The 13,804-nt window shown below is 50.6% G+C and overlaps 1 protein-coding gene across 3 annotated transcripts in view; it reads left to right on the top strand.

Annotated features, from left to right (window-relative positions):
- Positions 1 to 13,804, top strand: part of LOC131663131 (transcription factor Sox-6-like) — a 134,723-nt gene that overhangs the window by 105,496 nt on the left and 15,423 nt on the right. For 2 of the 3 annotated variants that reach the window (XM_058933260.1, XM_058933258.1), the window contains 2 exons: positions 2,746 to 3,549; positions 6,855 to 7,077. In XM_058933260.1, coding sequence (XP_058789243.1) covers positions 2,753 to 3,549; positions 6,855 to 7,077 — 1,020 coding nt within the window. In that variant the 5' untranslated portion in view covers positions 2,746 to 2,752. Of the gene's footprint in view, positions 1 to 2,745; positions 3,550 to 6,057; positions 6,067 to 6,854; positions 7,078 to 13,804 lie in introns of all 3 variants that reach the window. The other variant, XM_058933259.1, reaches the window with a different exon arrangement.

Genomic DNA, 13,804 nt, shown 5'->3' with positions numbered 1-13,804 from the left:
ATGAGCGGAATGCGGCAATGAAAATAAAGAAATAAAAAAAAAAAGAGGCGATTCAAAGGAAAAACTGTTTTGCTGCCGGGCTGATAAAACGTTGAAATATTTGTATAATCGATGAAACTGAAGCGCGAATCGGATTAAGTAATTCTTGACGACAATGAACTTGGATCGTTCCCGCGTGCTCGGGCGAGCAACGCAATAATCGATTTACGCAGTTACACTCTATACGACACATGTCGGAATTACGTAAGCAATCGATTACACGTATGCAAAAACTCGGCACAAAATCACGGCTTCGCGTATGATGCGGCAGCGAGCGGCAAGATGTCAATGAATCGCATGTTTCGAGCTGACTTACGCAATGATTATTTTATCTCAGACAATGAAGCTCTCAATGAATTTTCATAGTTCGGGCATATCGTTATCAGGTTGCGCCAGCAAGCAAAACCAGGCCGAGGGATTCTTTCACATTATTTATTTGGCAGAGAACATCAAACGAAAGTGCGGAGAGATATTCATCAGAAGGAAGATATCGACTTTATAAGCCTCTCCTCCCTGTCCTTTGTGTTTACAGGGCGCAAAATTTAGATAAAGAAGAAAGAGAAAGAAAATGAAAAATCCCAACACGTGGCTTAACGCGCGCGTGTGGCACTTAAAAATCCGTCCAACGACATCTGGGGCCTCTGTTAAAAATATTTCACTCGATGCCTTCTGTTTTTGTTCAGTCTTTTTAGACACAGACATCCAACGAAAGAGAGAGGGAGAGCGAGAGAGACCTATGTGCCACTCGCGAACTTGTTGCCTCCGGTCAATCCTCTCTCTCTCTCTCTCTCTCTCTCTCTCTCTCTCCATTTGTCGTTGCTGTGCTTACAATATTAATTTCATTGTTCTTTGAAAATATCACATGAAAGCGGTCATGCTTTGACTTTTACATTTTTCCTAACCGGATTGGCATTTATCGCCTTTGCAACATTGTAACGATATCTATCACAATAAAAAAATAACAAGCCGTGCGTATAGCATTTTACTCGTTTATTTACAAATTTCAGAAGCAAGTTTAACTTATCTTTTTCAACCACGATAAAAGTCATTCGATTCATTTTTAGAAGTAATCTCAGCAAAAAATGCGACCTACTTACATTTTCTTTTTCAACGTCTGTTCGATTCAAATTATCTTTACAATTATTCTTCAGATGAGTAAATGTCAAAATTATGAATTTTATGTGATTCTTTCTCGCGTTACATTACGATTTCGCTCTTGAATACATGATACATAAGATCAGAAGATAAGTTTTTCAGTTAAAAAAAAAAATTAATTAAACAGAAAGTAACACTAGTAGGTTCGACAATGCTCATCCATCATGTACCGAGAATGTTCTATCTGTGTACAAATTTCCACTAAAGATTAACCAAAGTATTCAACATAAAAAAAATTTCTTGACGGGTGCACATCATTTTTCGCAATTTCTTGTACATACACACAGCTCGTAATAATAAGAAATTTCATATCGTTATAAATCAGTTTGCTCGTTGTAATAGCACAACTCGCATGGCAAATCGACGTGTCGGAAAGGTATTGCAAAGAGAAATGTCACGAAGCTTAAGCATCTTGGAAATGGCATACGTCGTACGATGTAAGCATTGGATCGTCGCGCGACTGGTCATAATATATGAGTATATATCGCCAATGATAAATAACGGCTCGCATTATCTGTCACGCGTCGACATTAGCACTCGCGTACACGATTATGCCTCAGCGTACAATGCAACTGTCTGCGCACATACGTAATGATAGTCCATTACCGAGCGAGAAGCATACGTTGCTACTCCGCGTGAATTTTCGCCAGATACATACGTACGTATGCTGCGGTTGCTGAAGAGCTCTCATCTTTTTGATCTACCCCAATTAACATTTTGCTACAGCTTCGACAACGAAGTTTCACTCTTTTCGCTGTGTCTAAAATTAGCTATTTCCGGTATCTCCGAATCTGTCACTCGACAAAGTTGGATTGATAACGAATGGAGGACTTTTTTCTCAAATATTAAAAATAGCAATGATAAGTGCTATACTAACAATGGGAGTACGTTTCAAGATTATCGAGACTACGTACCATGCGATACGTAGGTTATACTTGATGCTTGCGAAGCGAGATTAAAATTAGGTCTTATTCCACAGCCCGATAATCACTGAATTATATGTTGGTTTTGCAGAGGGACGAAGGTATTTCAAATAAATTAAAAGTTTACGATCGCGAAGTCACGAGTCGATGAGTCGACGTAATAAACCCATGAATCAAATCCCGCGTTGCTATGACAAAAGCTTTTGTTTTATCTGCACATTATTCAGAAAAGCCAAAACGCTTCGGGAGATCGAGTCGTGCAGTCTCGCGATGAAAATATCCGCTGCAGGCGCGGCCAGCTCTCGAGCAAGCGAGTTGATCCGGCGATATATAGATTTTGGGCGATTTGCGAGCGGAAATTGATAGAATAAGCAAAAGGCCGGTCGCCCGAACAAATTATCGGCTCCGCAGTGGCGACGACGGTGGCAGATGTGTCGCTGGCTGGTGTATTTTAGAAGCTCGTCTCTTCGTTAACGACTGCGCAAGGAACGAGCTGCGTCGTCTCCTACCAGCCTACAGTTTGACGGGCGCGCGTGCACATCAATTCCCCTCTCCCTCCCCCCAAACAAATTGCCATGCCGCTTTCACAGCTCGATAATAGAAACCGTGTGTTTTGCTATTGTTGCAGGCTAAGAATGTCCTCTAAGAGGAAGTCGCCACCAACGAAGCTATCGGAGGGCGGGGGCGGTCAACAGCAGCAGCAGCAGCAGCAGCAGCAGCAGCAGCAGCAGCAGCAGCAGCAGCAGCAGCAGCAGCAGCAACAGCAGCAGGTGTCAGTGGCGAGCGCCGAAGAGGAGGAGGAAGCGATCGGTGAGCCGAACCCGGGCAACGCCGGCGGCAGCAGCAACCACTGCGCAGACGACTCGCTGGCGAACCACTCGAGCGTGAGCGAGCTCGAGGAGTCATTGGCAGCCACCCGGGCTAAGTCGGCGGCGGGGCACTACTCGTCCGGCTGCTCGTCCCCCGTGACGACGAGCGAGCCCGAGACCTGCTCGTCGCCCTCGCCCAACTCGCCCAAGCGACCGAAGCTGCAACTTCTGTTGGGTGCGGCCGTGGCTGGGAGTGCCACCGACGGCAGCAACCTGGCGCCCGGCTACCAGCACCACCTGCACCTCCACCATCGCCACCGCCACCGGACGAGCTCCTCGCCCGCGACCCACGAGGCCCAGAGCTCGTCCGAGTGCGGTTCGCCGCCGGCCAGCCTGCCGCCCGACCATCCCTACTACCCGCACCACCACAACAACAACACCGTCACGCAGAACAACAACAACAACAACGGCAACGCCGTGAACGCGGCGGGCAAGCGCTCCATGGACGACGTCCTCAAGAGGCTCACCGGCAAGGCCAGCAGCGGCGCCCTCTCCGTCGACGAGCCCAACTGCAGGCGGACGCCCCCACGCTCGTCCACACCCACCAGTCACAACACCCACAGGTACTGTGCACACGCAGCTCACAGCTTTTCGATCGATCGAACAACGACAATGTTTACCTGCGCCGTTCGGCAGTCCGTCAAGCCGCAGCTCTGACAACGGTCCTAAGCCTTTTTTACGCGTCTCCAAAGTAGGTTTAAGTGCAATGTCCGGCGAACTCTTCGAAAAGCAACGGCAGATACCGAGTGGCGCGATTCGTCTACGAAATCGGCGAAAGAGGAAGGCCCGTCGATTTTGGAATTGCCAAGAAAAGAAGCAGCAGGAATCGAGACGGGCGATTTTATCGCGGGCACGATAAAAAGTGCGCAGAGTCCGGCGTATGGTAGACGATAAGCAATTGGGCAGTTTCGTTCTGACGCGCTATCGTTCGTCCGAGAGGCGATAGTCGCTCCTAAAATATACTTGAATCGAAAGAGTGTCTTAGGCCAACAATGATGTTCAAACAGTCTCCGTGCGCGTCGTACGAGCGCAGCGGTCTCTGTTTATCGGGCGCCGGAGTGTATAATATTTGGGCCAGCCAGAGAGAGATTATTTTTACGCGCTCGATGTCGGGAAAAGCAGCTGTTGATTGTTCGAGTGAATCTACAAATGATAACTGGTTCTCTTGGTGCCGGTCGGAACGAAACTGCTCTGCGAGGAGTCGTCGCAGGTCGAGAGAAGCGCGCAGCTGGCAGTGAGCTCGAGCGGAGGTGCAGCATTTGCCAGCGACATAAATAAAATTCGCCGAGATTTAATTGATCCATTACTCTTCGATATAAACTCATCATCGCGAGCGGCGAGCGGCGAGCGGCGAGCGGCGAGTGGCTCGCTGATAAAACGAATTTTGACACGCGCAGCGCGCTTGGCAAGCGTTACGGCCACGAGAGCCGCGCGCGCCCGCTGCACTACAGAGCCGCTGGCGCCGAGCGTTCGTACCGACAACAATGCTTTACCCCTCGGCGGCTTCTCGCCTCGATTGAGGCCATTTTGATTAACGGCGTGCGATGTTCGATGCTGCTTTCTGGCTGCACTCTTGAAATCCGAGAATAGTGCTGCTGCTCGCGCCTCCCGCCTCCCGCCTCCCCGCCTCGCTTCTCGAACTTTTGTTCCGGCTGGCTCCGATCGTTCAGCTGCCTGGATATTTTCTAACAAAGCACGATCTGCTGTCACTGTCAATCCGAACAAAGATAACGCGCGCTGACAATTGGCTCTAAGTATACTCGGCCTTTTTAACGAGCTCGTCCAAGTAATATTCGAAAAACGGAAAGGCAGATGAGTTTATCGAATGATCTTGGGCTTTTCCTTGTTTACCGTACGACTGTAACGTATGCGCGAGTTGTGTCGGTAGCTTTGGAATAGTACGCGCGGCATTATCAGTCCGCGGCAAGATCATAAAAAGTGACGGACAAGCCGGCGTATGCACAATGTATAGCAGCCTCTGTGCTCATTCGAGTGCGTCGAGTATCTGTGGAAGACGATGCGCGTTGCTTCCTTTTAAACGGCCACTTCAATTACGCGCCGAGCTCTAACTAGCTTCCAAAAAAGTCCAGATTTCACGCGCGGCGCTCAGGACACGAATGCCAGCAATGAGGCGGCAAGCCGTCACGCTTCTAGAATCGCATTAGAGCTCCTCTCGCGGTGCGACGACGACAAACGGCAATTTGTCTCAGTTCGTTCCGTACGTCGGAAAGTGTAAGTCCCCTTGGCTTTCGGGCCTCGGCGCGGTAATAATAACAGACGAGCCACACGAACGAAACTCGCTGGCGACGCTTATCTCGCTTGCCCCAGTCTATTATACGGCTGCTGAATGGCACGCCGTACAATACGTGTAAGCCAGATGATTTTTCCCTAATGCTCGCGGCAAAAGACAGCAGCCAGTGTTGCGCGGCCGCGCGGGCTTGGCCTACTTTCTTCTCGCGTCGGCGGGCTTTACACTCGGGGATTACCGCGGGGCTCTGCCGCCGACAATTGTCGGTTGTTCGGCGGCGTTGCGCGATCGTCGCGTATCGAGGCGAGAAAATCACATCCGGCAAAGACGAGCAGTCCGCCAGACTTGGCGTTTGGCAAGTGGCTAGGCTGCAAAAGAGATGGCGCGGAGTGGGCTAAGGAGGTAGCAGGCGCCACCGGCGGCACTTCCAAACTCGTCAAAGTGACGCACGTCAGCGAGAGAGAGAGAGAGAGAGAGAGAGAGTACGAGTTTCGCAAGGCTCGCTGTTGATGCACCTCTCGCGAAAGAGACTGAATGCCGCGCAGCTGATGCGGCGGCACGGAACGCACACTGGCCTAGATCGGGGCTTGCCAGCAGCACGAGCGCGCGGGCAAGCCGACTGCGAAGGACTTGCTAGCCTTGCGCGCGCGTCGCGCCTCTTGCGCGTCGGCTCTTACTCTCCGGCGACGCATGAAAAAGAGAGGAGAGCGAAGATGGAGTCTACCGCCAGCACAATGGGGCCGAGCGCATCACTTATTCGTGCTCCGCTTTCTAAAAGAGAGCCCGCGGCCGGCCCCCGCGCCCTCGGCCCTCGCCTATCCAGCGGCCGCGTGTCATCAGCCGCGCAAACAGCAGCCACAGATTGCCAGCACCCGCTACCCTATCTATTATTCACTCGGCACACCGCAAGCTCGGCCATCGAGTGCGCTGCTTATACTTCGCTCTCTCTCTCTCGCCTTCCTTTTTCTTGTAGGCGCCCACCTGTACTGTCACCGACTATCTTATTGTGCTGGATAAAACGCTTCTTTCAATGAACCCCTCGATGCTGTCTTTTTGTTTTTGTTTTTTTTACAAAGTACATTCCTCCAATTCCCTCTCTCTCTCTCTTCCAGTTTTTTTCGCTTCTTCTCTCTGTTTCATGCGATCAATTATTCCATTTTTCGAAATTTACCTTCCGAGTGCTTCGTGCTGAATATTTTAAAAGGATGGCGCGTGAGTAAGCGAGCTTTTAATTTATTGCGAGCGCATAGGCAGCCGACGTCAGCATCATTTTATTTCAAAATGAATGTTTGAATGTAATCCCGGCCAAAAGCGGCCTTTTTATTAATTGCTTTGCTCAAATAATTTTCGCATAAGTATTTTAACGCTGTTGGTTTTCATCCGCGCATAGAAGCATGCTCTAGAATATAAATTTTTAAAATGCTGCAATTAAAAATGTACATATTTATGCTTGGTAAACCCAAGTAATTTTTAAGTTTAAAACGACAATCGAACCACTACAATTTTTAACGGATTTTACTAAGATAACGAACCCTCGCCTGTCTTCCAACTTTTGCACAGGCGATCATTTGCTTGGTGCGATCAAATCAATAACATTGATTTTGTTGTCGTTCCTTGCAGTAGTAGCAGTAGCGTGGCGAACAGCGTGGTACCGTCGCCGACGGGATCAGGCCGAGTGGCGAGCAGCGAGGCGCCAAGTCAGCCTGACGGGGCGGCAGCAGCGCTGCAACGGGCACTCGCGGGTGAGAGTATCGTCGAGAAGGAGCGCAGGCTCACCGAGATGATCGTCCAGCTGCAATACCTTAGAGATCAACTGGTACAACTGCAGCAGGATCCCTCCAAGGTACGTTGGTCACATTCACTTGCATTCAGACTCTTCGCGTTGGCGCGCTACCGTCACGGTTGATGAGCGACAACCTATCGTTTGTCTAGATGTTTCTCAAGACTATTTGCTACAAATGCATACGTATGCGCCTTGATGGGATCAAATGTTACAATCGAAAATAAGTTCGGCTTCAAAATAATGCAAGCCAAATCCAAGCCAACATGGTCTCCGTAAAACTGAATGAAATTTATAGTAGTTTGTGTATCTAGCCAAGATAAAAATCGAGTTGACGTTGAGTCTGTAAAATAGTACGCGTCGCGTCATAACAGTCGGAAAAAGAAAAATAAGGAGAAGGAGCACGGTAAGGGCTATAAACAGGTGAACGCGAGTATATAATGAGGGGTAGGCCAATCGGATGTTGCGGAAGGAAGAAAGTCTCCGGTTCAGGCTGGTTTACATGTGTCCGATTGAAATATCACAGCCGATCGTATAATACCGGTGAGATAACACATAACACGAATACGAGTGTACGCGCGCGTGTGTGTATGAGTGAGTGTGAGAGAGAGAGAGAGAGAGAGAGAGAGAGAGAGAGAGAGAGAGAGAGAGAGAGAAGATCCAAGATAACTAAATATACGTTTCTAGATTTATTGATCCGCGAGCCTGTTCCAACTCGGCCTCTGTGTCCGCGTGTGCGTCTGTGTGCACGCGCCTGTGTGCACAATCTCGCGCGGCTTAGAATTGTATCAGTCCATTTTGGACCAAACGCGCGCCAGAGCTGCGCATATTAATTCGTTATAATCCTCTCTCTCTCTCTCTCTCTCTGCTTATTCTGGGATGGGTTTGCCGTCTGTGCCCTCGTTGTTGCGCGCATTTGCAATCTCGTCGCAAGCTCTCGCACGGGCGACTTGTTTGTCGCGCGACAATCGCGAGCTTTCGCGTTGCGCGGCGCGCGTCCGCTGGCCAGGAGCGCAGTCGAGGAGGTCGGCCGAAAGAAGAACGGAGACCGGCGCATACCGCCAAGCCGCCAAGCCGTTGCAGGCCGAACGCTTCTCACGGGCCAAGGAATTTCCGAAGAAAGTCAGCATCGAGCTCATTCGGGGAAGAAGGAGTCCGTTGCAGGCTGCGCACTGGCTGATAATGCTCGGCAGGGAAAGAGAATAGGCGTAATAAGGAGCTGCGGTGCGATCGGAAGGAAAGGATTGCCGGGAGCCAACAGCGGGCTAATGACGCGATGTATTATCTGCACGCGCTCGCATGTCTGCTAATGCGCCGGGCCGCTCCATTCTCCATCCGATGTGCGCTGCGCTGCGCGCGCGCGATGGACTGCGCGTACGCGCAGAATTATATCGCGAGAAAACGGAGCCGGCTAGGCTGCTCCCTTGTTTTCTCCACGCGATTCCGTAGCACGCCAATCTCCATCGCTTCCAAGCGATTATTACTTACTGCGATCGAGACATTCCTCAACGATGACCTCATCTCTCTCGCATGCGTAACGTTTGGATCGCAGATGAAACGTCCATCTGTTTGCAATGCACGCCTTGCACGCTGGAAAATTGTTGGGAAGCTCGTTTTTAACGACTATCGAGAAAACCGTCACGGCAATGCGGGATTCGCTGTCGGCTTCTAATCCGTATCTCGAAAGCCACTTTTCACCGGTATATCTCTTCGCATGTGCTAGCATCCGCGCGACGCTGCGTGACACGCTTCGGCATCGCGTCAAATCAAACATGCAACGCGTGGTCGCATGTTGTGTACCTTGTGTGCTTTCAAAGCCAAAGTGTATACGTATTGTATGTGAAATCAAGAGTTGTTGGCACGCCAAGAGAGCAGAAAAAAAAACGTTCAACTGCAATTTTCAATAATGCACGTATATACTTTGCAATGTGGTACGAGTGGTCGAAAGAGGAAAAAAAACAACACGTATGCAAAAATAGCAAGAATTAAAATGAACAAGGCGTAGTATAATTTTGCAAATGAAACAGCCACGAAACATTGAGAATTGTGCAATCATTTCTTATTTTTGAATTGTCGTCTCGAATGCCATGGTCCGCAAAAAACTGGTAATTGATATTCTTATAAAGACATCTTGCGTCTCGGACGTGTTTGTTTGAAGAATCGTTTGCATTATGTCGCTATTGAAGCAGTTTTTTTTCGTGCCAGCGGACGTAAATAGCTGCCTAGCACCTTTTAAAACGCGACCTTTCCACGACGGCCAAAGAAATTCCAGTTTGCAACGCACCGAGCTTGACGGATGTCAGGGTAAACTGGAGTCAATAAAGTGGTCGTGGTTTACGGTCGACTTGAAAAAAAGACGGATGGACGCCGAGAACAATGGCATTCGGTTTTCGTAACGACGCAGAGCTGCAAACGCTCGAAAGGCCGTGGTGGCAATGGCGGCGCAGGCCGCTTGCGACGGCGGCGAGCGAATTTCGCGTTCGCCATTTTATCGGCGTCGGCGAGGGGAACAGAGGTTTGCAGTAGCAAGTCCACGCGGCGCTTTCTCGAGCCGAGGCTTGCACAATGCAGCTAAGCGGCACAAAGCTGCGCGCGCGAACGCCGCGGCAGAGTGGGTAAGCGGCGCGAAAGAGCTGGTCGGGAGTAGCGCGCGAGCCGGAGCCGCGATCGTTGGCGCGTGGCGAGGGAGCGAGTCGCGCCGACGGAAAGCCCGAGGAGGAAAATCGGCGAGCCGCGCCGAGAAGGCAAGAAAGCGCGCGAAACGGGGAGAGTGGCGCGTGTCGCAGGAGGAACGAGGGGGGCGGTCTCGTTTTTCTCCTCCTCTCGGGCTGCCAGCGAGCGCAGAGGGCTTGGCGCTGCGTCGCTCAACTCGCCTCTCCTCGAGTGGGGATCTCCCTCTCTCTCTCTCTCTCTCTCTCTCTCTCTCTCGCTGTGTTTTCTTGCTCTCCCCTTCCCCTCGCCTCTCCTCCCACCTTTTCACCTGTTATGTACGCGCTGCACGCAGGTGTGCCGCGCACTACCACCGCGGCGAATACGACGTCCTTCTCGCCGGCCCGCAGCGCCGCTCGCATTTTCCTTGTCGCCATCGATCGACCATCCTCGCATCGCCTCGCCTATGCCGTTGTTACGCCGCTGCTGCTCCTAGCCGTCACGCCCCGACACAATATTCCCGAGTTTCAATTCCATATCGCGCGCTCGCGACGCGCCCATATTAACACTAACAGCCACTCTTGCGTTATCTATACTCGTTTGCGCACTGGCATTTCATTTTTCTACGGTTTTCTGCTGCGATAATTAGCTTTATTCGTCTTATTCAGACGCTACCTCTATTCACCCGCATCACGGCAAATATTTACCTGCTTCTCGCGTTCCGCATAGTAAATGTTTTCGTATCGAGCTCGTTATTGTTATTGACAGTTGTTGTAAAAGAGATCAGGCAAATCCATACGTCATTTAGCGAATGGAGAGTAAATTGCCTCGTCGCCGTATTGCATGAATATTTGCAAAACGCGAATGCGAAAATAAATGGGGCAGCGGCGATTGCCAACTGTACGCGCGCGCGTATATTTGGCCGAAAGCGCTACAATGCGCAAGAAAAAATAAAAAGAAAATAACGGCGAGGCAACATGTGAAAGTTGGTGCGGCTGAGCGCGAACAAATAGCACGGGGCTCGTGCGCAATCAATGCCGCGCGCGTCAACGTTATAAAAATGCCCTCGAAATTCGGATATCCCGCGGGCCGGGCGCAAACAACGCCCGGCGCTCGCGGAAAACAGAGTCGAGCGCGCTAACAAAAACGCCCACGTATGATAGACTGCAAATCTGTTTTGAGTGCGGATCAGCGAATACGCGTTTCGGGTCGAGCGAGCGCCTCGTCGTTATTATTCCCTCCCGTACAGGCGCGCACGGGGCGCGGGGGAGCGCCCGAGAGAGAGAGAGAGAGAGAGAGAGAGAGAGAGAGAGAGGGAGAGAGAGGGAGAGAGAAAACGATCCCGCGAATCCAAAGCGCGGAGTACAAAGGGGAGCAGTCCGCCCGTTTGTCCATTTGCGTGCGCGGCCTCACTCTCTGTCCGTCCGTCTGTCCGTCTGTCCGTCCGTTCGTCTGTCTGTCTGCCGACCTGGCTGGCCGACGCCGCGCGTATGTGTGCTTTATGGGAATTAGCGGTGTATTGTGGGCGGACGCTCATCGCGATGGATTCTCTCCCTCTGGCCGGGCAAACAAATACCACACTGGGCACAGGCTCAAAGCGACAGACGGGAGCATGCAGAAATGGAGATGATACGCGCGCGGGTTTGTCAATTTGTCAAGGGATCACCAAGTATAATCATCGTCCGTTCCTCTCTCGTCGCGCTGTATCGCGCAAGTGTGACAGACACACGTCATATATTCCACCAGCGCATCAATACGGTCTACCTCTCTTTTTCTCTCTTGGCTTACTTGTTTTACGCAACCAATTCAAATCGGACGCACAGTGCGCATTGTATCAAACGTGCACCCGCGGATGAATATCTCTCTCTTTCTCTCTCTGCGATTTTACGTTTCAAAGCCGAAACTCCTCGTTTTTCGTTATGTGTAAACCGATGCGCGTCCGTTCGTTAGTCTACGCCCGTCTACGTGTGTGCCTATACAAAGCAAATCTATATGCGCACAGTTATGAGAGCAGTTCTTTTGGCTTTGACAACTCGTTACGGCCGTCGTCGGGAAAAAGATCGGGGATGCGCAGTAATAATACGTGAAATTGGTTAGGCAAGTCGCCGCGCTTCAGCCAAACAAATTAGCACAATGTAATGAGTACGTAAGAACGATCCGTCATCTCGTACACGGGGTGTCTTAACGAAGGCGCAACTGTCCGTCGAAATTAGCGCGACGTCAGTCTGTAAAGTTCGTCAGAGACAGTGCCCGAAGAAAAGGCGTGCGTAGACGCGCGCAAGCGCTGAATCTCGGCGATGCTCGCGCTGCCTGCCTGCGCCAGAGAGCAAGCGATTCGCGCTACGCGGCGTGCGAGCGCCTGCCCTTTGCACGCCGCGGCAATCGCTCTCTCTCTCTCAGTCTCGCGTCGATTTTTCAGCCGCCGCCGCGCGCGGCTCGTTTGTCGGCTTCGGTGCTGAACGAGCGCCGCCACTCTCGCACTTTTCCCGGCGTCGGAGCGCGATAAACGACAAGATCGGCTTTATCAGGCGCGAGCGGCACGAGTGGTGCGCACATCTCGCCGAGCGATCAAAGAATTATCGGCGCGCACGCGCGTCTCACGCCGTAGCTGCTGCCGCCGCGCGCGCAACGCGCACCGCGCGAACGACCAAGCGAGCGAGACAGACACGAGGAGCCGCGGCTTCGATGCTCAAAGCGTGCTTGATCACTCGCTACAGCGCGCGCGCGCGCGCGCCGGCGTTCGAACTTTCGGGCGCCGGCCGACAAATTCTCTCTCTTCTTCTTTTCGTATTTCTTCCGTCACTTGATCACCCCCCCCCCCCCCCCCCCCGTTTGCCTTCGCTGCTACCGGCTTCTGCAAATTTGCGAGCTTGTGCTAGGAGAGAGTGGTTGGACCTTGCGACAATCTTTGCCTCCTTTTGATCGAAATTGTCGGTGATTACTGCAGTTGTTGTTGATTTCGGAACCAGCGTATCGACAAATTATTAAAAGTCCAGAGTTGACTGAACTTGGGAGAGAGATGTGATTATGTAATTTTTCAATCGGGCGTTTAAATCCACTATCTACACGGGCCTTCTTCGTCAATTAACTCATTGGCTAGTACTTGGTTGCCACGAAGCGCTCGCCCCGTGGAAAATGCGTAGAGAAGGGATGCTTATGGTCTTTTTCGAGCCCCCTTTTCACCATTGCCGCTGCTGCTGCTGCCCCATCGTATCGTACTAACGCATGTAATTGCAACTAACCTCGTTAAATCCGTCGACTGATGCTACTCGCTCAAATTGCGCAGCCCCTCTCATCAACTCTTTTCCCCCGCCCCGCTGCCGCCGCCGCTGCTGCTGTTGCTGCTGCTGCTGAATCCCTTTCTGAATTTTCCTCCGCGGTGTCTCTTTTTCTCTTGCTCTCTGTGATTCCCAATCCTCCCTCCCCCCTCTGTCGGCTCTATCTATGTTTTTTTTTTCTGTCTGTTTTGCTTCTTTACTTACTTCTTCGTTCCCTTTTCATTATACAGTTGACCTCGTGCGTAATTGGCGCTTTTCTGTATTTTGTATAAATGTCTCGTCCATATATTCATTTCTTTTTTTCTCTATCGGGGTATTTTTTTTTTTTTCATCTGCCGTTCGTGAGACATCCTCTTGGGAATATTTGTAGCTTCGAAGTGTCAAATAGTTGAAAAATGTGATTTACCGCTTCCTACGTTATATCGATCTTTCTGCATATAGAAACGTAGTACAACTGGGGTGACTTTGAAACCGACTCCAGCACGTTTTTCCGGCGTTAACGTGTATTGATGACATTCGGATGAAACATTTGAATATCCGTGGAAAATTTAAAGCATTTTTCAACCTTTGAATAAAATAAAAAGCTCGCGGACTAAACTGCAATAAAATCAAGAGTGAAAGCTTTTTTTCATGCTTAAAAGCTCGCCGAGAAGTAAAAAAAATGGCAAGGATTGAGAGTGATTAAGAAACAGCCGTAATTAAAAGAGGTGCAGTTAAACGGCTTTTTCTCATGTAATTTGCAAGAAAAATGCCTTAAGAAACGTTAATTCTTATGAGGCGACGCTCGCATACATGCGAGAAAGTTTTACACTCGAAACACAAGCGCACAGAGAAAAGAAAGAGAGAGAGAGAGAGAGAGAGAG

This window comes from Phymastichus coffea, unplaced genomic scaffold (assembly GCF_024137745.1).
Source record: "Phymastichus coffea isolate CEN01 unplaced genomic scaffold, Cenicafe_Pcof_1.1 PCOF00031, whole genome shotgun sequence".
Taxonomy (NCBI): Eukaryota; Metazoa; Arthropoda; class Insecta; order Hymenoptera; family Eulophidae; genus Phymastichus; species Phymastichus coffea.
Note: the sequence above shows the minus strand (reverse complement) of the source record. Positions and strands in the feature narration are given on the sequence as shown.